The sequence below is a fragment of the Betta splendens genome, chromosome 16 (genome assembly GCF_900634795.4).
Source record: "Betta splendens chromosome 16, fBetSpl5.4, whole genome shotgun sequence".
In the NCBI taxonomy this organism is placed as follows: Eukaryota; Metazoa; Chordata; class Actinopteri; order Anabantiformes; family Osphronemidae; genus Betta; species Betta splendens.
In genome coordinates this window covers 1,899,259-1,921,247 of record NC_040896.2, presented here as the reverse complement: position 1 = coordinate 1,921,247, position 21,989 = coordinate 1,899,259, and the positions used below count along the sequence as shown (strand labels likewise).

The following is a 21,989-nucleotide window of genomic DNA, read 5'->3' as shown; positions in this document are numbered from 1 at the left end:
AAGGCAATGAATTAGAGGATCTCAGCTCTATGGTGCAACTCAGATCTGCAGGCTAAATTAGACAGACAGTGGCTCTAACTAATGCTTAGCATCAAAGACCGCCAGAACCAAATATTACTTAAAAATAAAACAAACAAAAATAAAAACAAGATCAGATTTGTTTGCAGCTCTGTGGCGACTGACTAAGAGTCATAGAAGACCTCTGTTTTAGATGCTTCTCCCCAATAGTTTATATGGAGTCTACATGTTAATTATTACCGGTAACTGGATTAGTTTTGAATACTTTAGAAATCAAATGTATTGTCCAAAAACTTTTTCTGTTTATTAGAAGCTGTTTATGTAATAGTAGTGTGTTCAGTGTTATTTATGATAGTTTTTCACTTTGTATTGTATTAATATTTGATCTTGTTCTGTTTTTCATGTAATTCTATATATTTGCAGTTTGTATTCTGAAAGGCTTTGTCTAGCACCTTGAGATCTTTTTTGGCACTATATAAATAAACATAACAATGATAATTTAATGATAATGTAATAATAATAATACTGATGATTGGTGCTGTAGTATGATTAATCAAGAATGATCTTGAATCCAAACGTTTTTATTCAAAACGTTTATTAAATTGTATCTATTTTTGATAACTTCGATCCAGAAGGTGGCGATAATGAGCCTGTAACAAAACAGACGAAGAAGCCGCTAAAGGCTGCGGCGCGCCCCTTAGTGGTGACGTAGAACACACAGACGTGAAGGCGTTTCCGTTGACGTCATTGCGTCCATAACAGCTGCTGTCTAAGAGCGACAATAACAAGCTGTAACGTTACCTAACAACTCCACCACGGCTACTAGGCAGCTCCAAAGAGCATCGGTCCCACAAAATGTCGCTATCCAAATAACCCTGGTCGTGGAGTCTTCGTCCCTCAAGCGGGATATCGTCTCTAACAGCCACCACCGCCACACTAACACGGAGTGTCGGGATCAGGGCAGTTCGTGGCTGCATCTGGGTCAGTGGGCCTGTCGGCGGCCGTACCGCAGTGTTTTGTTGCGCATGTCAGTTTTTTGTTTACACCACATATAAACCTCGAGAACATGCAGGCGAACAGGACAGGACAGGACCGAGACTCGCAGCAGTCCTACCAAAACGGGACTCCGAACGGCGAGGCGTCCTCCGCCGAGGTTCACTCCAACGGACTGTGCGGCGGCGGCAGCGGCGGCGGCGGCGGCGGCAGCGGTAGCGGCAGCGGCGGCGGCAGCAGCGGCAGCGGCGGCGGGAGCGGCAGCGGCGGCGGCAGCGGCAGCGGCAGCGGTACCGGCAGCGCGGGCTCCGCTCAGCCCGCAGCCAACAGCAGCAACAGCAGCAGCGGAGCGGAGAAGAAGAAGAAGCGCCTGTCTCAGTGCGAGGAGGACGTCATTAGGCTTATTGGACAACATCTACACGATCTGGGTCTCAAGTACGTGATCCGTCAGGCATCAGTCAAAGCCGCCGGCACACAGACGGTTCGTGTCTGTCCTGGTGGTGAGACACCATCGTATGTCTATGGGCAGAGTAATGTCGTAGCACTGAGTTGATGGATGAACGAACGGACTCCAGTCACAACTGAGGGTCAAGACGGACTTCTTGTAGTTCTGCTGATGGTTTTCCAATTAGCAGACTCCATAGTGTAAAAGCCCAAGTCTCTTCGTGGTCTTTAAATATAGGGAGAGCAGCAAAATGGAGAATAAAACAGATTGATTAGTAACTGTTCCACTAATCTGAATTTTTCTTCTTCTATCCATTCATTCATTGTTGAATCCTCTCTGCACCCGGCGTGACACGTTACTGCTTGTTGGTAGTGCTATGAGCTATGAGGCCAGGCAAGCAATCAGCATGGTTTGGACTGGGACTGTGATTTTGATGAGTTTCTTCTGCACTGTTCGTGGTTTGCAGTCAGACTGTGGACCTCCTCATGCAGGAGTCTGGCTGCAGGCTAGAGCACCTCTCAGCCACCAGGTTTCGCAACCATGTCATGGAAGGAGAGTGGGACAAGGTAGGTCACAGTATGTGGAGTGCATGCACTGAACAAGGGAAGGGAATCAAAAGACCTGTTTGTTTGTTTTGAACCTGCTTTTTTCGTTCCTCTTTTATTTAGGCTGAGAGTGATCTCAATGAACTGAAGGCACTGATGCATTCTCCTAGTGCTATAGTGGTGAGTAACTGTGCCAACGACCCTCAGACCACATAGATTTGTCTCTTGCGTTATGTTGTATTGTCAGCAGCAACAGTAAACATTCTGTGTGTGGTGCATGAACAGTAACTGTAATCATGCACCTCTGAATGTTAATCTTATTGTGTTTGCTCCACTAAAATCTCAAAACACACGTTTGTGCAGTGTTTGTTAAGCATCTGTTGGAGTGCCTGTGGGTACTTTACACCTCAATAAATATCATATAAGATGATAAATCTATCCAATAAGTAAACCAGGTAATCTGTTTCAAACATTTACTGCTGTCATGTATCTGGACTCCTCTCACTGTTTTTGTGTCCAGCGGATGAAGTTCCTGTTGCTGCAGCAGAAATATTTGGAGTGTCTCGAGGATGGGAAAGTCCTGGAGGCCCTGCAGGTCCTCAGAGCTGAGCTCACTCCTCTGAAGTACAACACGGAGCGGATCCACGTCCTGAGCGGGTGTCTGAATTAACCATCACTATTATTGATGATTACAAACAATAAACAATGTAGTAATACTGTCATTAGACTTTGGGACAAAATACAATGTCTTCCAAGTAAGAACGTATTTAGTCCTGTGGGTACCTTCCAACGTTTCCGTGGGCCCATGTGGCAGGACAGGTCCTCGCCAGTGCATCTTTAGCAGAAGGCGTTTTCCTCCTGCTCCTTGACAGAAACTGAGAAAATGTCCTCATATTTTTTTGAAGGTACCTGATGTGCAGTCATGCAGACGACCTGCAAGCCAGAGCAGAGTGGGAAGGCAAAGGCACCGTGTCTCGAACCAAGCTGTTGGACAAGCTCCAGAGTGAGTTCAGTCGTAATCATCAATCACTGGCTTCCTCCATCTGTAGGCTTGTTGGCTGCTCTGTGTGTGAAGTGACTCCACTAATAGACAGAATTTTCATCTCTGTGTGTATGTGGCAATGGTTCGTAAAGGAAAGTCCTCTTGGATATTCATCATGGCAACATAGTTACCTAGATACCTTTTGGCCTGCTTCCTCCTTCCCCACATGACTGCTGCCATCCCAGCTGCTTTGTGCTGGAGGTTCCTCTTCAGACATGACGCCTGTGGTCCTGTGCTATGTGTGTTGGTGGGACTGGGGAGACCCTCGTAGGATTTCTTCCGCAAAAGGATGTCTCCAATGCCCTCAGCCTCCCACCTCCAGTGTAAACTGTGTTGATGAAGGGCTGCGTTCCCTTCCAAATGATACACCTCCTCCTCATAAAAGGCACAGTATAGAGCTTCTGCCTGTGATCTAGCATGCTTGGACTATCTCCATTCACTCAGGCTCTGGCCCGTGAGCTAACAGCTGATGTGCTGTGGGTCGTTGGGGGGTGGGAGATTCGGAGGAGGACCAGCTCACTTCATCCCTGTGGGATTTAGCTGTGGGCTTAACTCCAGGGTGGGCCCGCTGTTTGTATCGATGTCAGTCACTGTCTCCTAGTGGACTTCAGAGGACTCCACATTGAGCAGCAACAGGCAACAGTGGAGGAAACTAAACTCGCTTTGATGCAAGACACGTCCAGCAGAACCAGGCTCAGTGTGGACCCTGTAGGGTTAGTGAAGAGAGACATAGGACGTAGTAGAAAGCAGCCAATGCACATCTGAGGAGCAGCTGCTCAAACACAGGATGTCATGGCAGCAAACAAACATTATCTGAGCCTGTTGTTTTGTTATTCTGTGATGAACATGAACATGTGGTGGCTCTACTGTGGGATCATCAGTTCAGGCTCCGCTTCTCTCCACAAGGACAGTAACGACATTCCTAGCTGGAGCACCTCTTCCTCTCAGTGTCTGGTTTAGAGGCAGTAGAGCCTGAAATGTGTCTCTATTCAGTGTCTCATTACTTCATGTCATTGTAGTTTCCAGGCATCTTGTCTATAGATTAGTTCCAGTTTGATAGGTTTTACATTTACGTGGGCTGGCTGACCTCTTAGGGTTTATGGATTATCACATGGCCTTTGGTAGTCTAACACCTCGTTGTTGTATATTGCCATTTTCTGTTCGCTTTAATGAAGCGTACCCGATTAAAGCAATGGAGAGCTTTAACAAGTGCTTGTTGGCTGGTACTTGTACAGATGAAGACATCCTCAGTTGATTTATGACTTTGGGTTGTTAAATGGAGAAGCTCTGTACGGTAGCTACATACATGTCGAACCCTAGCTGCTGGGACATACTGTGTGCTGGATGTGAACAATAACTGTGAGTATGTGCATATTGTGTGTATGTGTGTGCGCTGACAGCGTACCTGCCTCCGTCAGTGATGCTGCCTCCTCGTCGCCTGCAGACGCTTCTAAAACAGGCAGTGGAGCTACAAAGGGAGCGCTGCCTCTACCACAACACCAAGCTAGACACTGGACTGGACTCAGTGTCTTTGCTTCTGGACCATGCCTGCAGCCGGTAGGAACCCACAACCCACTGCTTGTTTGCCTATAGAGCTAGCACACACTTTTAGTGGCTCCTTAGAACACCAGGGCTGTGCAGACTCCACCCGGACTCCTTTCAGACAGCCACTGCAGTCGCTCATCTTCTGTGTAGGTAATTACATGGAGTTGATCACTGGCAGCTCTAAGCGAGTTGTTGAACCCTCAACCCCCTACTGTGACGTAGCTGGCTCAGGCCCGACCAGAACGTGCAGCAGCACTGTGGCTGGAATCTGGTGGTGTGCTTGTATCTGATCATGCCTTAGAGCTCAACATCAGACAGGTTACATGTGTCTGATTCACAACACTGTCTCATTCACTACATTAAGTTACAGTAGGTTCCTCAGCCCAAACTGCCTCAATCACATGAATACATAACCCAAACTGAAGTATTTAGACATGTATAAGCTGCATGTTGTTGTTTGGACTGATTCGATCTGAACCAGGCAGTTTCCCGGTTGATCTCTAGAGGCTCTATGTCCTTGTGTGGAGCCATTTGTACAGTGAAACATTTCTGCCTCACAAGAAAGAAGATCAGCTGACACGACTCGACTGGACCAGATACATGTGAAGAGAATAATGTAGCAGAGAGCGAGGGACCAGGTGTGTTCTGACCACAGGAGGTTTGTTCACACAAAGCAAAGAGGTCCTGACATTGAACTGTGACTTCAGAGACCATGTTCAAGGCAGCTGCAGCCTGGTTTTTAATGCTGTACAGAGACTCTGAGCAGCCCGAATAAATAAAAATACCAAATGTGTTCAACTTTTTATGACACATTACCTGGATATTTGGATGGAGATATGTATTACCTCCACACCAAGTGTTTTAGCAATATGAAATAAAATCACCACAGTCTAATTATAAAACCTCCTCAATTTGAATAATATGTATACGTTCATTGTATAAAGTCTAATGGTTAAAAGTGAAGCTCTACTTTATTGTGACCCAAGTCCACTCAAAGGCATGGTCTGAAACGGAATGCTGTAAAATTACTGCAAACATGCTCATAAATATCCTAATGCATTTAAACACAGGACTGTGGAATAAACATGAACTAAGGCACCAAACTGTCCACTGTGGAGCAGCCACTATGTCAGTGTTTAGTAAGTGTGAGCTAAAAAAAAAAGGTGATTTAATTTTTGGTCTTGGTCATTTGGCCCCAACCAGATGCTGCAGATGTGTGTTGTTTAGAGAAGAGCTACTTCTGTGTGGGGAGACACAGCCTGACATGAACCTGAGCACGGGCTGATCTAAGATAGCATCTGTCTCCAGTGTGTGACGATGACGTTGCAACGAAGATAATACACATCAGTACCTACCTGTCCTGCTGATACAGTAAACAGTGGAGACCTTCTAGTTGTGCTACTATTACTGGTGCTAAAAGTGGGAGTTTGATGCAGACGTAAAGACGGAGACAGTGAGGCCAAACTGTGTCTGATGGCAGCAGTTCTGCCACTCCATGTTTTTAACACAGTGATGTATAATTTATTTAATAATTAACTGAACCGTGTGTGTGTGTGTGTGTGTGTGTGTGTGTGTGTGTGTGTGTGTGTGTGTGTGTGTGTGTGTGTGTGTGTGTGTGTGTGTGTGTGTGTGTGTGTGTGTGTGTGTGTGTGTGTGTGTGTGTGGGTGGGTGGGTGGTGGGTGGGTGTGTGGGTGGGTGTGTGTGTCCCTTAGGAAACGGTTCCCGTGCTACACTCAACAGATTCTCACTGAACACTGCAACGAAGTCTGGTACTGCAAGTTTTCCAATGACGGCACAAAATTGGCAACTGGTTCCAAAGACACCACGATCATTCTGTGGCATGTTGATTCGGTAATGTGTCTCTTCATCAGAGGTAACCCAGCATGCGGGCGCTTGGTCCTGACCGGGGTTTGGTGGTTTGACAGGAGACCCAGCAGCTGAAGCTGATGAAGACTCTGGAGGGTCATGCTTACGGCGTGTCCTACCTGGTGTGGAGCCCAGACGATGTCTACCTCATAGCATGTGGTCCTGATGACTGCTCTGAGTTGTGGCTGTGGAATGTGCAGGTAGAACTTCTCTCACACATAATAGTGAACATTCTGCCTCGTGCTCAAACCCCTAAATTTCAGAACACGTGTGTATGATCAACTCTGTCTGTGTTGATCAGACCTTAGACCTATGGTGTTGCCCCAGAGTTCCATTTTATTTGGCTGCAGTGGTTCTGGTAGTGACAGCACAGCAAGTAGGGGAAATAAAAACCCTGTAACTAAAGATTTAACTACCAAATACATAGACTTTGGACAGAGGAGATCCTCAGACATGAATGGCATGTATCTCGCTGCCTGTATTGTCTACCATGGCATGGCGCACGTTGGTAGAATCATTGAGAATTAATTGAGTTTATTTGTGGTGCTCAAAGATTCGTAGTGGTGGAGCCACAATGTTTTCTCACATAAATGTGAAAAAATTTAAATGTTAAATATAACTGTAAATGTTAAATATAAATTGAAATATACCTAAATGAAAAGGTAAATGTAATTATAATGTTAAATGTTCACCGAGTGTAACACTGAATATTCATGACATTTGCAAATAGACTCCACTCCTACCCTCAAACAGCGCTCGTTAAACTCGTTAATCTCAGATCAGTGACGCGGACTCAAACACCTCAAACAGTGCAAACCGCTCCGCTCACATCTGACTCTGTATTGGTGGACAATATTGGAGGGGAACCTGAAGTCAAACGAAGCCATCATGGCCGTCAGCTGCGGCTCCCTCCCGTTAGCGGAGATTGAAGAAGACTGTGGTGGTGCTGAGCACTGAACAGCTCAGCGCCTTATATTCTTCTTCTATAGCTATGTAACACTCATTTAGTACCAGATTTTTGTATGAGGTCTTTACAAGCTCACACGACTAAACTGATGCGTCTGTCCTCTCCGTAGACAGGGGAGCTACGAACCAAGATGAGTCAGTCTCATGAGGACAGCTTGACCAGTGTGGCATGGAATCCAGATGGCAAACGCTTTGTGACTGGTGGCCAGAGAGGCCAGTTTTACCAGTGTGTGAGTACTGCTGACTCTGCTGACACCTGGTTACTGCTACTACTGCAAACTGTCTTTGGCCTGACCTACTATAAATGTAATAATGACAAGAGGAACTGATGTTGATTGTTAAATATGTGAAACTAAATTAAAGCAAAGTGTTACATATCTAATCACGCCTGAGATGATCCTGATATGAGTTAAACACTATATATGTAATGCATGAGCCCTGCTCACCAGCATTATTTTTGTAGGTATTCAGAATAAACCCTGAATAGCCCATAAGTTAACAATTTGTCGTATCTTATTAAAGTCTGATGATTTAGTTTGATTCATTCTTCAAATTGCATCTTGGATTCTGTGTTTGTACAAAGCTAATGAGAGCTGGGGGATGTTGGTTTCCCTGCAGCAGCCTGGCTTATGGTCTTTTCTCCTTCCAACCAGGACTTAGATGGAAACTTGTTGGATTCTTGGGAAGGTGTGCGTGTGCAGTGCCTGTGGTGTCTGAGTGACGGCCGGACCATACTTGCATCTGACACCCACCAACGCATTAGAGGATATAACTTTGAGGACCTGACAGACAGAAACATGTAAATCACCATATTTATTTATGTCGGCAAACTCCCAGCTCTGGGTCTGTAGTCAAACTTTGGTCTTTGGTTGTTTAGCACATTCTCTGTCCCAAACAGAACCATGAAGACGGAACAGCCAGAGATTGGTACTGAGTAGATGCTTTAGCGATAAAGCTTTAATCTGGAGTCTCTGTAGCAGCCATCATGATGCCATATTACTACTTGTACAGTGTTACAGTAGGAGGCTCATGGTGTGCTCTATCCCTGCAGAGTACAGGAGGACCACCCAATCATGTCTTTTACGGTCTCCAGAAATGGAAGATTAGCTCTGCTCAATGTTGCTACTCAGGTGAGCAGCTTGATATCTGTGCCTTCATTGGAGCTAAGCTTGAGTAGACATCAGTGCTTTGTGTTGTAGGGGGTGCATCTATGGGACCTGCAGGACCGGGTGCTGGTAAGGAAGTACCAGGGGGTAACACAGGGCTTCTACACCATCCACTCCTGCTTTGGAGGGCACAATGAAGACTTCATTGCTAGTGGCAGCGAAGGTAAGACATTACAGAGAACAATCAGAGGCTCTGTTGTGGATTCCAGTTACACCAGGAGGTTCTTGTTTTTCTCTTCTCTGGTTCCCCTCCATTAAAGAAAAGCCCTCAATGGTCACTGCCTGTGGTGGAAATTTCCCATAAAGAGGCAGATGAGAGAGTTGTCCTTTTGTGCGATTTATTGGAATAATAAAGAAAATAAAAATAATGGGGAAAGCAAATCAAAAGCATGGATGTTGATCATGCACATCAACAAACCAAAAACCAGCTGAGATCAGTGCACACACCACGAAGGTGTGATGCAACGAGCCCACGATCCTCAAGTTGTCTCTGCCTTTTAACCCCTGTCTCTGGCTCTGGTGGAACGTCTCTCTGCAGCAATGGAATTGTTTGTGCCACTTTATCTCGCTGTGAGTGAGAATGTTGGCTTTCTCACTTCTGCATCGTCATGTCTTGTTATCCAAAGGAAGGAACACCGAGCTTCCAAGACAAGATGCATTCGCTTTAACAGCCTTGGGTCTGGTGGGGAGTCAGATAGGATGGAGCCAGAGTCCGGGTGTAAAAGACAAACATATATCATAAATTATTAGTCAGTCAAATGGAGCATCAGATGTTTAGACTTGATGTACGACAGGGCACAAGAGATTAGTTGTTTGTGTAAGAATGTTCAGTATTGCACCTAACCAGCACATGACGAGTGTGTTGGATAAGAAACAGCACAGAGGCATTTTTTCATTACACTGCCATAACCAAACTGACTTATATGACCAGGAGTGAGAATGTAGCAAGGTTCATTATAACTTCCTCACTGTTTACAGTGAAGGTGAGACGTTAGAGACTGACTTTAAAGAGAAGCACTACCCTTCTGCAGCTTCACAAGCACTTTGAACTAACCCTGACCCTTTCGGTGTAATCCAGCCACTTCGAGCAGCTAATGAGTTTGCTTTCTGCTTTCAGACCACAAAGTTTACATCTGGCACCGGCGCAGTGAGCTGCCCATCGCAGAGCTGACTGGACACACCCGCACAGTCAACTGCGTGAGCTGGAACCCCGTCCTGCCTGGACTGTTGGCCAGTGCCTCAGATGACGGGACTGTCAGAATATGGGGACCCGCACCCTTTCTAGATGTCCAAGACGCTGAAGGGCTCAATGGTACGAACATGAAAAGCTGTGTGTGAACATGTTCAGCTGTGATGGTGAGCAAAGAGGAGCAGCAGTTCATCTGAACAACAAACAGTAGAAATAATGTTGGGTCTTAAACTATTTATGTCTGTTATGTGACAATAAACAATAACATACTAGTCAAACTAGTCTTTATACTAAATAGATTAATAAAACAAAGTTACAGTCGTCCTTCACCATGTCTCTGTTCACCTTCACTGTATATGTACAGGAGTTTTACTCTTCATATCTCATTTTGTATCGTGGGATTCTGCAGTATATAGGTATAGTTATATGTAGTTATATGTGTGTGTTTTTGTATCTATACACACACGTGATGACATGACTTGATTTATTATATACACTGCTGTAAAGTAAAGGGAACACTAACACGTCCTAGATCTTGATGAATTCAATCTTCCAGGTGAAAATCTTTAGTCATTACATAGTAGAATGTTTGTTGGGTACAGAATTACATAAGAATGATCACTGGAAATAAATATTTCATTGAGGTCTGGATTCAGAATTGAACCCAAACTAGTGGAACAGTCTGATCCCAGGCTGAGCCAACCTCTGTGGAATTTCCTCTAGACAATTCAAAGTGAGGCTCATTAGTGTGTGAGGCCTGCACGTGCCTGTGTAGTGTGTGCAGACTTCCCAGAGGCCAAACCGTTAATGCTGGATGATGCTGCAGGAAGCAGTATGTTCTTCTAAGGCCTCTTCCACATCTCTGGTGTCTACTCTATGCTGGGAGGCACAGCAGGTGCCATTGATCATGTATGGGCGGCTTTACCTGAGGGTAAAGACACCCTGTTGGTGTCTCTGTGAGTATCAGACATCATGATACTGCCTACTGTGGTGAGCACACAGGCTAGAATGGATGAGGACAAGGAAAATGCTCTGTGGCCACTACCCGAAACCAATACTTTATAGCGCTTGTCTTGATAGTTGCTTCTAGTTTCCACCACCGTCGTCGCTTCCATTTGCACAATAATCAATCAGTGTTGCTTCCTGAAAGGTTGAGATCCCAGAGGTGTTGTGAATATAGGGCCTCATCCTGCTGCTGGCCACAGCCAGGTCTCATGGGTGAGTTGAACCATTTTTTACCCTTTTTCCTCCAAATTAAACAATGGCCATCACGGTCAGATAAATCAGACCACACAACCTGTCGCCTCACCTTTTTGTCAGTTTCCTTATTCCTTAGTGGCCTTTGAACTTGTATTGGTACTGGACTCATGTTTCTGTGAACAAGGGCCCTCCTACTGGCTTTCAGGCTGCATTTTTTGCCTTTAATTTGGGGTTGATGTGCACATTTTCAACCAGAGCTTATTCATCTGTGGGACGTAGAAACTGTCTCCTTCCTGACGATATGGTGGCAGGACGTTCCTGTGGTGTTTAGACTTAGATGCTTGAAGTTCATTTGTTCAAACAATCATGCCCACCAATGAATCAAATGTGTAGAGGCCTGCAGTTCTCTGCTGTGATGTCACACACTGGAGTGATATGTTTGAGGTGTGCCTCTTGTGCTTAACATACCTATCAGAAGCTTCCCACACTCTGATTGATTACATTTCCAGGTAAGGATGTGTGGGGTTTGGGTGCTGCGCTGTGTCTGGCGTGGTGGTGCCTGGTGGTTGGGAGTGCCTGCCTGCCTAAGGGGCGGGAGCAGCGGGGTTGGTTGAGTCTGAAGTGGCCACATGGGTCCCCTGCGGTTGGGGTGCTGGGACCGGCGGTCCAGTACTGGAGAGAACCGCCTGGAGGGTTAGTGTGTGCCTGTCTTTGGGGAGCGGAGGCGGGCCTCCCTGCCAGTGTGCGGGAGCGGATCTGGGAGTTGAGACCTGGGTGCCATGTGTCCGGGTGGGGGGGGGTCCCTCTGGAGGTGCATGCCTGTGTCCGGAGGGGTGTCTCTCCTCTGGAACGCTGCCCCTGCTCAGGTGGGGTGCTGCCTGCCCTAGTGGTCCGGCGCCCTCTGGTGACTGCTCGGACCTGTCGTGGGAGGGCATGGGGTGGGGAGGTCTGGTGGGCTACCCGGGCTGCGGCCTCTATTAGGCCCTGGGTGTGGGTTGGCCCTCAAGGAGCAGCCGCAGAGTATGTGTGTAGGTTTGAGTGGAGCGCTGCTCGTGTTGCCTAGACCCCTCGGGGAACTGGCGGTCTCCCAAAGTTCCTCATACCTAGCCACATAAACATACATTTAGGGCCGGGGGGTGGGCCTGGGCCCTGGTGGACAGATCACCACCCAGTTTTAGCAACATAATAGAGATCTGTCTCGGGGGACACTGTCTGGGAACACACTGTCAGCCAGCGGCCATGCTCCTGGAGGTGTCCCCCACTTTCAGTGCACTCTAGTTCCACACACTCGCGTTCAAGCTGGGTTGTGTGGTTCTGCCTTTTCCGCTGCCCACTGCTTCTCCCGGGTTGGGGTGGGTGGTTGGTTGGGCGGGCTTCAGGAAGTGCTGTGGTCCCTGCCTGGGGCCACATGGGCGGCAAGCCAGGGACCTACCCTCCCCATGAATGAGAACAAGTGAATGGTGTGGGTGTGAAAATATATCTGAGAGTGCATGGGCTCACGTATGACTGAGTAGTTGATTGTGGGAGAGTTTGTGGTAGTGTGTGTTGGTGTGTGTCTCTATGTCAGTGTATATGCATGTAGTGGGAATGGTGTGTGGGGGGTCCGTACATGGATCTGCTGCCTGGGAGGTCTGCTGACCCTCACCAATTGCCGGCCTCGTGTTGCGGCCTGGGGGGGTGCTGGGGGTTATGGTGGGGCAGATTGGGGTCGGCCCCGCTCTGCTCCTGTGGGGGTGGCGGACTGGGTGTGAGCCCCACTCTGGGCGCGGGGGCATCTCCTGGTGGGCAGCTGGTTGCACCACCACCCACCCTCCTGCACACACATCCACAAATTCAACCTGTCCACCAACACAGCGACATCACACATATTTAGGATGGGCTAAATAAAACAAAAAATAAACCATTAATCAAGAAGAATATTCATGTTTTTTATATACTCCTCCTGCTAAATCCATCAAATCCATCACAATACACAATACGGCATCACAATACGGCATTTAGTCTAATACATGCTGCTTGCTGAACTGCCACAGGACAAAACAAACAAACAAACAAAAAAGCTTCCCAAGCCATGACATCATCACCTGTGTGAATGGTACTGTGATAGGCTTTGACACCTCTCATAATCCTTACGAGGATAAAGCTAGATGATATGTGAGCATGCACAAATGTATGTATAGCTAAATGTCTAACTATTTGTCCTGTCAGAATGTTGCAGCATGGACAGCTGATGATCTGTCACTAATGTGACCCAGAGGAGAACTCGCGCCCTGTAGATGGAGCTGCTGATTGGATGGCTGTTTGTAGGAGGCGGGGCTAGCGGCACTGTACCAGGAAGTAATAACAAAGACCTGTCAGACTGCATCCCATGAAGAGTCAAGCAGCCCAGTCTCCATCATCTTCACCCAGGACCACCCACCTGTTCGTATTTATTGTGAACTATTATTTATTGCAGAGTAATTTGACTCTGTGACTGGTGGCAGGGGCTGCACTGTGGCAGCAACTGGTGTAGGGGGTTGGTTTTCTGTTTCTGCAGGTCTGTGTCCTCCTAAACCTGTTTGAGATTTCACTTGCAAGACGTTTGATGGATGTCACACCCACCTAAATATCTTTTAAATGCAAATATCTGCACTGCCCTGTCTTTTTATGTGCCAGAGAACAAATAGTGCTTGGTCAGCTGGTCAGGAAGATGTTTAATCACTCCTATAATAATAATAATAATAATAATAATAATAATAATAATAATAATAATAATAATAATAATGATAATAATAATAATAATAATAATAATAATAATAATAATAATAATAATAATAATAATAATAATAATAATAATGTTGTAATACATTGAGTGTTGGCTCAGTGCAGCTGATGTGTGTCAGGCTTCTTCCCTACATCAGTGTGGGTTTTGCCCTTTTCTGTACAGCTTTGCTTTTTTTACTGTGTTCTTTAGAGAGATTTCTAAATTTGGTATTGACACTTCTTTTGGTTTTATTTAGTTATTACATACCCAAATATTCATTTCCTTAGCTACGTGTGGAGGTATAGTATTCACAGCTCATACTCCACATTTGATCTGTTCATATCCAGTAAGATGTGCTTCTTCATGACTTTTCAGCTGTCAGTTTGTTGGTCCCACTGACATAAATCTAGAAACTCTCCCTGTAATACCTGTAGTTGTAATTAAACATATGACACAGTGCCGTTGCCTGGGACTATCTGTAGAAGGACTGTGTCCACGTGAACCTTATGTGTGCATGGGGATCACAGACGTCTCCCGGTGTTTCAGTAGGTGGCACACAGGTTCAGCTTCACCTTAGTGAACCGTGTGTACATAAAAAAGTTAGTAACAATCTGGCCTGATACTCTGGTATGTGCTGTCTGTTGAGGCTGTGTACAAACAGGATGGCGGCTTCACCAGGCTCCTCCTCTCTAAGTTCAACACGGAGTTCAGGAGCTTTTTACAGTTTTTTCTCTGCCTTTGCTGCTGACCTCCTGCTTATTGGTCGCCTATCAGACCATCATGCTGCTTCTTGCTATTGATAACTGTTTCCTGGGCAATAGAATGCAGGAATGTGAGACCCTTTTTCTCTGCCAAGAAATCGTCACAGCAATTACTGGCTTTTACTTCCATTATACACTCTTTCTTTAACTTGCTTTCCTTTTCTTGACCTGGCCTAATAAATAACTCAGTTTGCTTGCTTACGTACATACCATTTTATATCTTGATTTTCCTGTCCTGTATTGTTCTGTATGCATATTCTATGTATGCATATTTGAAATAAAGCATTCAGGGTTTTAAACTTGTAAATGTCTATCACTTGCTTGTTCCCTGGCCGAACAAAAAGTATCTGACTAAGAACAGAGTTTTATTTTAATACTATACTATACTTACTATACTTATACTATTACTTTGATTTTTTTATTTAGAGATAAGAAAAACCTTTAATAGCCCCACACCAGGGAAATAACTTGACTGATTGTCTGCTATGATTAAAAATGACTTTAGTCTAGTGATAAGCCTGAAAGAAACTGAAAGAAAATGTTTTAATTAAGGCTGATGTAGATGTCTCAGTTTTGTTCAAAACTACACAAACATGATTCTGGTCTTTGTGCAGCTTCAGTCGAGCAAGTGAGTTACTTACTACTAGTGCTTTCTTAAAATGAACATGTTATCATCGGTAGAGAATCTTCATTAAAGACCCTCAGTTCAACTGTAAACTGCTCACGATCTCACTCAGTTTGAGATGAACTAGTGAAGACAGCAGAAACTGTTATCTACTGTAACTGGTGGAAGCCACAACCAAAGCCTCAACACTGCACATTTCCATGGTGACTGTGTTGTTTTAACGTTATGCCAAAAACCTAAACAAGCCCTAATTCAACTAAAAGGAAATTTTGTAGGTGGGAAACATGAGCATAAAACTATCCAGTCTCCTGATGCATGATATTCATTTAGGAAACTTGCTATCGATGTCAAATAATTTAATGTTCAGACAGCTCCGGTGTGTTTGTGTCTTTGACTGTCTTCTGTGTTCCTCTGCTTGCAGCGAGCGCCTTATCTATACAACAGAACAGGTCATTCTTCATGTGTACAGCATACCAGCAGTGTGAGAACCTCTCAGAGCAGCTACAAAGTGAAAAGTGTTCAGCCAAGATGCACAATGTGACTCACTTTGAGGCAAAGAATGGAACCCAGCCTATCTTTGATATTTATTTATGAAAGAACCTCTTTCCCTCTTAAACCTTTCACTGCATAATACAATGTTGCATAATGTATGAACTAATCAGTCCTACAAATTCACCCAACACCTGCTGACATGGCCACAACCAACAACCCACATGGAAACACGCCGTTCTCCCAGTGATGAGACGAGATGAGACATTTGTGCTCAAGGCTACCCTCCAAATCTCACTACTGCTCATAGTAATAATACACATTTACCCAGCTGTTTGACATTCAGTTTAGTCTTGTTCACTCTGCCTATGATGTGTTTGATGAACAAATACACACAAATGGGACTGATATCACTGTTTGTGTGTGCGTGTATACTAAGCTGTTATTGGTGATCAGACACTGTGTGACGCTAGAAGTCTGCATCAAACGTCTCAGAGTTGTCACAGTAACTGTTTCCATTAGGCTTCAGTGCCATCACAAACCTCAAAGGTTTGAAAAAGACTTTTACAGATATGTCACATAAGCATTGATAAATGTACAGCAACAAGCAATAAGAGTAATTTGCTAAGGCTTGCGCCACCTCTGCTGAACACCCATCTGAGCGAGGGCTCCCTCCACAGTTCCTACGTCTTTGTTCTAAGTCTCTTGGATTTAATATTTTCTTAAATGGTGCTCTATCCATAAAAATGATTAATTGATAGTAACTTTCACGTTGTCACCTACAGCATTATGTCTAACAGGACGACATTAAATCTTTCTTGGAGTGAAGGATGAAAAGGACAAATCAACAGCAGCCTCTGGGTTCAACATGCCATGTTGAGTATTTGTTTATTTACTTGTACTCTTGCTAATGCTGTCTTGTCCTGCTGAAAGAAGCTTTCTTGATCTAGTGTAAAACTGCTGAATATTTATTTTTGTGTGTTTGGGGAAAAGGCAGTTTATGTCTTGCAATGAAATACAATCTGGAATGTCTAGTTAGAAAAGCAGGCAAGATTGTACTGTTGGAAGTATCAACAAGTGATCATAGAGGCAACACTTTTATCCTTGATCAGGTAAAGAGCAGAAACATGGAGGCCACGCTACAAAATAAGGATCGCAAGCTCACATGCAACACTTTGCATCATGTTGCTGTCATGGTGCTACTGAAGTGTTGAATGGTAAAACATTAATCTTAGTATAAAAATCTGAATTTTGACAAAACAGCACAAATCTTAGAAAGACCACAGTGGAATTTAACTTCTTTGTGGAGCTAAACTCCACAGTGGAGTGTAACTCTTTGATGCATACAGTACAGGAGCAGGTGCAGGGAAGGATCAGCAAATACTGGAGTTTATAATTTGGCCACTGGGGTCAGGAAGGATTCTGAGTGCTTTAGTCGTTGATCAGAGCCAGGATCATGCTGAGGAAACAATGTGGGGAAAATATGCATTAATAAGATGTGACTATGTACAGCTAGAGAACCTCTCAATACGTTGTTGCTCCCACCTATATAAATAAATGAAGAAGCAGAGCAGGTGGTAGCCTAGTTTGATCATGGCCTCCTTCATGTGCGTTTTCAGCTGACCACGGTTATGGATCTCAGTTGGGTCAAACACACCCATGTTTCCCATTGGAACCTTTGCGTACCTGAAGAATGGTGACAGCAGAGAGGCACGACAGTGAACAGACAGGCAGACACTTAACTACAGATATTAACAAAACGCATTTTTCTATTAACTCACTGTATATACGTCACATAACTGAGCCATAAACATTTTACCTGTAAATGTCCCAGACGGCTACAGGCAGGTTAAGGAGGAAAATGAACCAGTGCATGGAGACCAACATTATCATTGTGGAAAGAAACTGGCCGACCATTTCTGGAATCACCCACTAGAATGTACCGAACAGACACACAACACAACACAAACAAATGTCCTTAACGGTATAGAAACCAAATATGACACAAATGCAATTCTTTCCAGAACAGAAGACATTAGACATGTCTATGTAGCAGCACCTTAGATCATCTGACCTCATGAATCTGCATGTCTCACAATATCAATGTAATCACAACGTAATGCATGAACGTGTCTTACTTTGTTCAGTTTGGAACAGCAGGCTCTGGCATTGATGTAGTCACATTCTAGATCAGACAGGGTGATAATCTGAGCGTCGGGTCAAGGTAATGACAGATTCCGTTCCTAACGCAGCTCTTTCACCTATAAACATGCACTTCGTCTACACTGTACCCTAGAAATATATTTGTAAAACCTCAACAATATTAAAAGTATGTACATGCATGTCACATTAGCCAAGTGACTTCATGGCTCCTTTGCTTCACGCTAGTCTCTGTAACACTTAGAGGGAGGCTAACTCGTTAGCCTGTTAGCTTTGACGTGCTAAGATAAAGAAACCAAGACTTGTGGGCTTTTGTGCGGCAAACCAGTCATTGAACGTGCTCAACGCCCGTTTATTAACGTGGAGCCGAAAAGGATACAAAGTACACCGATAAGAAAATCAGTGCACAACAGTCCACTAGTGACAGAATGAACACCGCCGCCTCCATGTTTGTCTTCTGTCGACGATGTGTTTTGTTTCCGGTAACTTGTGGACCTTGCGTCGGTGTCGCCCCGGAGACTCTCCAAGGACCGCTATGCTATGTAAAGGACGCGGTTCCTTTAAAGAAATAATTCAAAGCAGTAAAACTGTTGTTCCATAGTTATCAAGTTACCGTCACTGTCATTGTTCTACGTGCCAGAATTACCCGGAGTAACAGTAATTTGAAGCCAGTGCTACCACCTAAAATAAATGAATGGATATATAACAAACGCATATAGTACAAAATTCATGTTTATATTTATTCATGTATAATTACATAAATAAATAAATACATTCTGTCATAAAATAACAATTAAATGTGCTTAATGTAAAGCTTAATACTTATTGTGTTAATTTTTCCATTACATTCATATACATTTATTTTCTTCTGTATTTCTCTGTATGTTAATGAAGTAGGTGGTATCATTTGAGATCATTACCAAATGAAAAACAATGCCCACTAACAAAACACACAATGGATTAATCATTGGTCCGTGTACGTTCTAATAGTTTGATTTCCCCCCTCCAGAATAAAAGCGTGGAAAACGAGAAAAGAAGTTGTTTTTCCTCAAAACGAGAAAACGGTAAACGGCTTTAAATCCATTTAATTGTCCGGTTTTGAAAACACTGTTTTCAGCAGGTTAATTAGTTTTTAAAACGCTGCTTTGATTAAATTCGTTTGTCACTTTTATAAAGAGAAACGAGAAAATGGCCCCTGTACGTTCTAACAATTTGATTTCCCCCTCTAGAATAAAAGTTGGGAAAATGAGAAAAACAGTTGTTAATCGTTTTTCGTTTTTTTCCCCTCAAAATGAGAACACGGGAAGCGGCTTTAAATCCAATTTCGTGTCTGGTTTTGAAAACACCGTTTTCAGGCCGTTTATTCGTTTTCAACACGGTGCTGTGATTAAATTCTTATTTTCGCTTATATCAAGAGAAAAAAAAACGGATGTGTTTTGTATGTACTTATGGACCAATTAACCAGAAAACGGCTTGATTTCAGTCCATATCGTCTGGAAAGGAAAATATAAATTCATTACTTAATTTGTGTCAGGGCTCACCGTGAGCGGACAGGAGAGAGGGACGCAAACGCACAGCTTAGGAGACAGACTTAGAATGAACGGCAGGCAAAACAGGAGTCAGGCAGGCAATCGTCAGAACCAGAAAACACAATCTTTAAGCAGAGGTACAGGCAAGGCAAACGCGGTTAAAAAAAGGCACGGGTCAAAACCATAGACTTACATTGAGTTGGTTGAAAGACAGACAAACTGGGTGCTTGACAACGACTAACTGACAGAGAACAAAGGACGTGCAGGTGCCAGATAACCGAAAAAATGACTCAGAGTCCAATACACACGTCCACAAGTCCAATCAACGTCCAAAGCACAGGAACAACACAGTGTCTAAACTGCCCTCTCACGGAGGGTGGTGACGAGGGGAGATCCTGCCCAGCAGCAGCTGGGGCAGAGCGACACACTTAGTGCCCAAGGGCTGGGCTAGCGTCCAAGGGGGCCGACATCTAAACAAGACGCCTTCAATGGCCCGAAACGAACGAAAATGTCCTCTAGGTGAGCGAGGCTCCGGGAGGCTGAGGGGTTGAGGCAGTCGGTGACAGCAGAGATCGTACCACCGCTGTGGCAGGCGACAGCATTCTCCAGGCGGGGAGCTGCCTTAAAGAAGGCAGAAGGCAGCGTCACCCCTGCGGCAGGCTGCGCCAAGGGTGAGGCCACCAGTCAGGCGGACGAGACGAGAGCCAGAACCAGAGACGAGGACAGACGTGGCGCCAGAACCAGAGACGAGGACAGACATGACACCGGAGCCAGAACCAGAGACGATCCCAGACGTAGCAGATGCCGGACCACTAGGAACTGATGCAGACGTGGTAAGCGCCGGGCCACCAGGAACTAAGGCAGACGTGGTCGGACCACCAGGAGCTGAGACGCTCAGTGCCGGACCACCAGGAGCTGAACCTGCACACAGTGAAGTAGAGTACCCTGGATCCGTGGTTTGAGCGGTCGTCTCCGGACCCCTGGAGATGGGGTGTGGCGCGGCTTACCTTGGACCCCCAGGGGCGGAAGCAGACGTGTCTCTGCAGGAACCATCGGCACCTCCAGGCATGACTCCTGTGTAGAAACAGAAGGCACCAGGATCCGGACCAGTATGGAACGGCCTCTTCTGGACCGACAAGGGCTGGAACGGCCTCTTCTGGGCCGAAAGGGTACAGAATGACCTCCTCTCCAGGACCAGCAGTGGGCAACACGGCCGCTTCCTCAGGACCGACAGGGACAGGAACGGCCACTGCTACAGGGCCGGCAGGGCTGCGTGCGGACTCCTCTTCGAAGCCGGCAGGGCTGCGTGCGGACTCCTCTTCGAAGCCGGCAGGGCTGCGTGCGGACTCCTCTTCAAAGCCGACAGGGCTGCGCGCAGACTCCTCTCTGGAGCCAACAGGATTTAGAATGGCCTCCTCTCTGGGGCCAACAGGAACCAGAATGGCCTCCTCTCTGGAGGAGAGCAGAGGTACCGGCATGGACAAGGCAAACGCGGTCAAAAACAGGCAGTAGTCAAAACCATAGACTTACATTGAGTTGTCTGGAAGACAGGCAAACCAGGTGCTCGACAACAACTAACTGACAGAGAACAAAGGGACGTGCAGGTGCTTAAATGAAGGGAGGTGATTGATGATGGGACACAGCTGGTGATCACATGGTAGGAAACAAAGGTGAACTAGGCATGACAGGACATCAGCAGGTCCATGGATTTTCCTCCTCAGCTCCTTCTGCACCCTCCTCAGCTCCTCCCTGTCCTCTGATTTAAATGCTCTCTTCTTCTCCTTTAGCAGAGCTTTAATATCAGGGGTGACCCATGGCTTGCTGTTAGTGAAACACCGAACCCGCCTGGTGGGAACAGTGTTTTCACAGCAGAAGTTTATGTAGTCCGTTACACAGTCTGTTATTGCGTTAATGTCCTCCCCATGTGGGTCGCAGAGCTCCGTCCACACAGTGGTGTTAAAACAGTCCCTGAGAGCCTCCTCGCTCTCAGCTGTCCACCTCTTCACTGTGCGGGGCACCACCGGCTGCCTGTGTACAACAGGTTTATACACAGGCAGGAGATGCAGGATGTTGTGGTCAGCTCTGCCCAGTGGTGGGAGGCAGGATGCAGTGTAGGCCTCTTTGGTGTTGGCATAGAATAAGTCCAGTGTTTTATTGTCTCTGGTGGGGCAGGTCACATACTGGGTGTATGTAGGCAGAGCAGCTGAAGGAGGTGCATGGTTAAAGTCCCCAGAGATCAGGAAGAGGGCCTGTGGGTGCTGTGTTTGCAGCCTGCTGGTGACTGAGAGCAGGGTCTCAGAAGCTGTGTCAGCGTTAGCGGAGGGTGGGACGTACACAGCAATTATTATAACGCGTGTGAACTCCCGTGGCAGGTAGAATGGCCTCATGCCCACCGCTAAAAGCTCAATGTCCCTGTTACACAGCTTCATTTTGACAGTGCAGTGTCGTGGCATACACCACCTGATGTTCACAAACACAGCCAGACCCCCTCCCTTCCTCTTACCGCTGTTCTCCGTTCTGTCCGCACGTAGCAGATGAAAATTGTCCAGTGCGACAGTCGAGTCCGGGATGAGTGACGTCAGCCAGGTCTCCGTGAACAGCAGGACGCTGCTCGTTCTGTACTCCGGCTGGTACCGTGTGAGCGCCGCGAGCTCGTCGATCTTGTTGGCGAGAGATCTCACGTTCCCCATGATAACGGAGGGGACA

At 45.8% G+C, this 21,989-nt stretch overlaps 3 protein-coding genes across 6 annotated transcripts; 1 reads left to right on the top strand and 2 right to left on the bottom strand.

Moving 5' to 3' along the window:
- The first annotated feature begins 732 nt into the window (after positions 1 to 732).
- On the top strand, positions 733 to 14,787 carry LOC114842738 (WD repeat-containing protein 26-like). 3 transcript variants are annotated; one of them, XM_029128550.3, is made up of 14 exons: positions 736 to 1,446; positions 1,923 to 2,022; positions 2,125 to 2,181; positions 2,522 to 2,658; positions 2,907 to 3,004; positions 4,444 to 4,600; positions 6,302 to 6,440; positions 6,515 to 6,655; positions 7,532 to 7,651; positions 8,075 to 8,220; positions 8,473 to 8,551; positions 8,621 to 8,750; positions 9,705 to 9,899; positions 13,185 to 14,787. In XM_029128550.3, the coding sequence occupies exons 1-14, from the start codon at positions 1,085 to 1,087 to the stop codon at positions 13,205 to 13,207; spliced, it is 1,884 nt and encodes a 627-aa protein (XP_028984383.1). In that variant the 5' UTR covers positions 736 to 1,084; the 3' UTR covers positions 13,208 to 14,787. The 3 variants fall into 3 exon arrangements, with proteins under 3 accessions (XP_028984386.1, XP_028984382.1, XP_028984383.1); XM_029128553.3 differs by lacking the exon at positions 13,185 to 14,787 and having other exon boundaries at positions 733 to 1,446; positions 4,462 to 4,600; positions 9,705 to 10,105; XM_029128549.3 differs by lacking the exon at positions 13,185 to 14,787 and having other exon boundaries at positions 735 to 1,446; positions 9,705 to 10,105.
- An 889-nt stretch (positions 14,788 to 15,676) lies between these two features.
- Positions 15,677 to 18,291, bottom strand: cnih4 (cornichon family AMPA receptor auxiliary protein 4). The gene is made up of 5 exons (XM_029128554.3): positions 18,134 to 18,291; positions 17,733 to 17,801; positions 17,414 to 17,526; positions 17,140 to 17,280; positions 15,677 to 17,053 (listed from the first exon to the last, which is right to left on the bottom strand). Exons 1-5 carry the CDS (start codon positions 18,200 to 18,202, stop codon positions 17,026 to 17,028), a joined length of 420 nt encoding a protein of 139 aa, XP_028984387.1. The 5' UTR covers positions 18,203 to 18,291; the 3' UTR covers positions 15,677 to 17,025.
- Positions 18,292 to 19,388: 1,097 nt separating this feature from the next.
- Positions 19,389 to 21,973, bottom strand: LOC129603168 (uncharacterized). Of its 2 annotated transcripts, XM_055503241.1 has the most exons (3): positions 20,814 to 21,973; positions 20,291 to 20,735; positions 19,389 to 20,204 (listed from the first exon to the last, which is right to left on the bottom strand). In XM_055503241.1, exon 1 carries the CDS (start codon positions 21,971 to 21,973, stop codon positions 20,858 to 20,860), a length of 1,116 nt encoding a protein of 371 aa, XP_055359216.1. In that variant the 3' UTR covers positions 19,389 to 20,204; positions 20,291 to 20,735; positions 20,814 to 20,857. The 2 variants fall into 2 exon arrangements, with proteins under 2 accessions (XP_055359216.1, XP_055359215.1); XM_055503240.1 differs by having other exon boundaries at positions 20,291 to 21,973.
- Between the last annotated feature and the right edge of the window lie 16 nt (positions 21,974 to 21,989).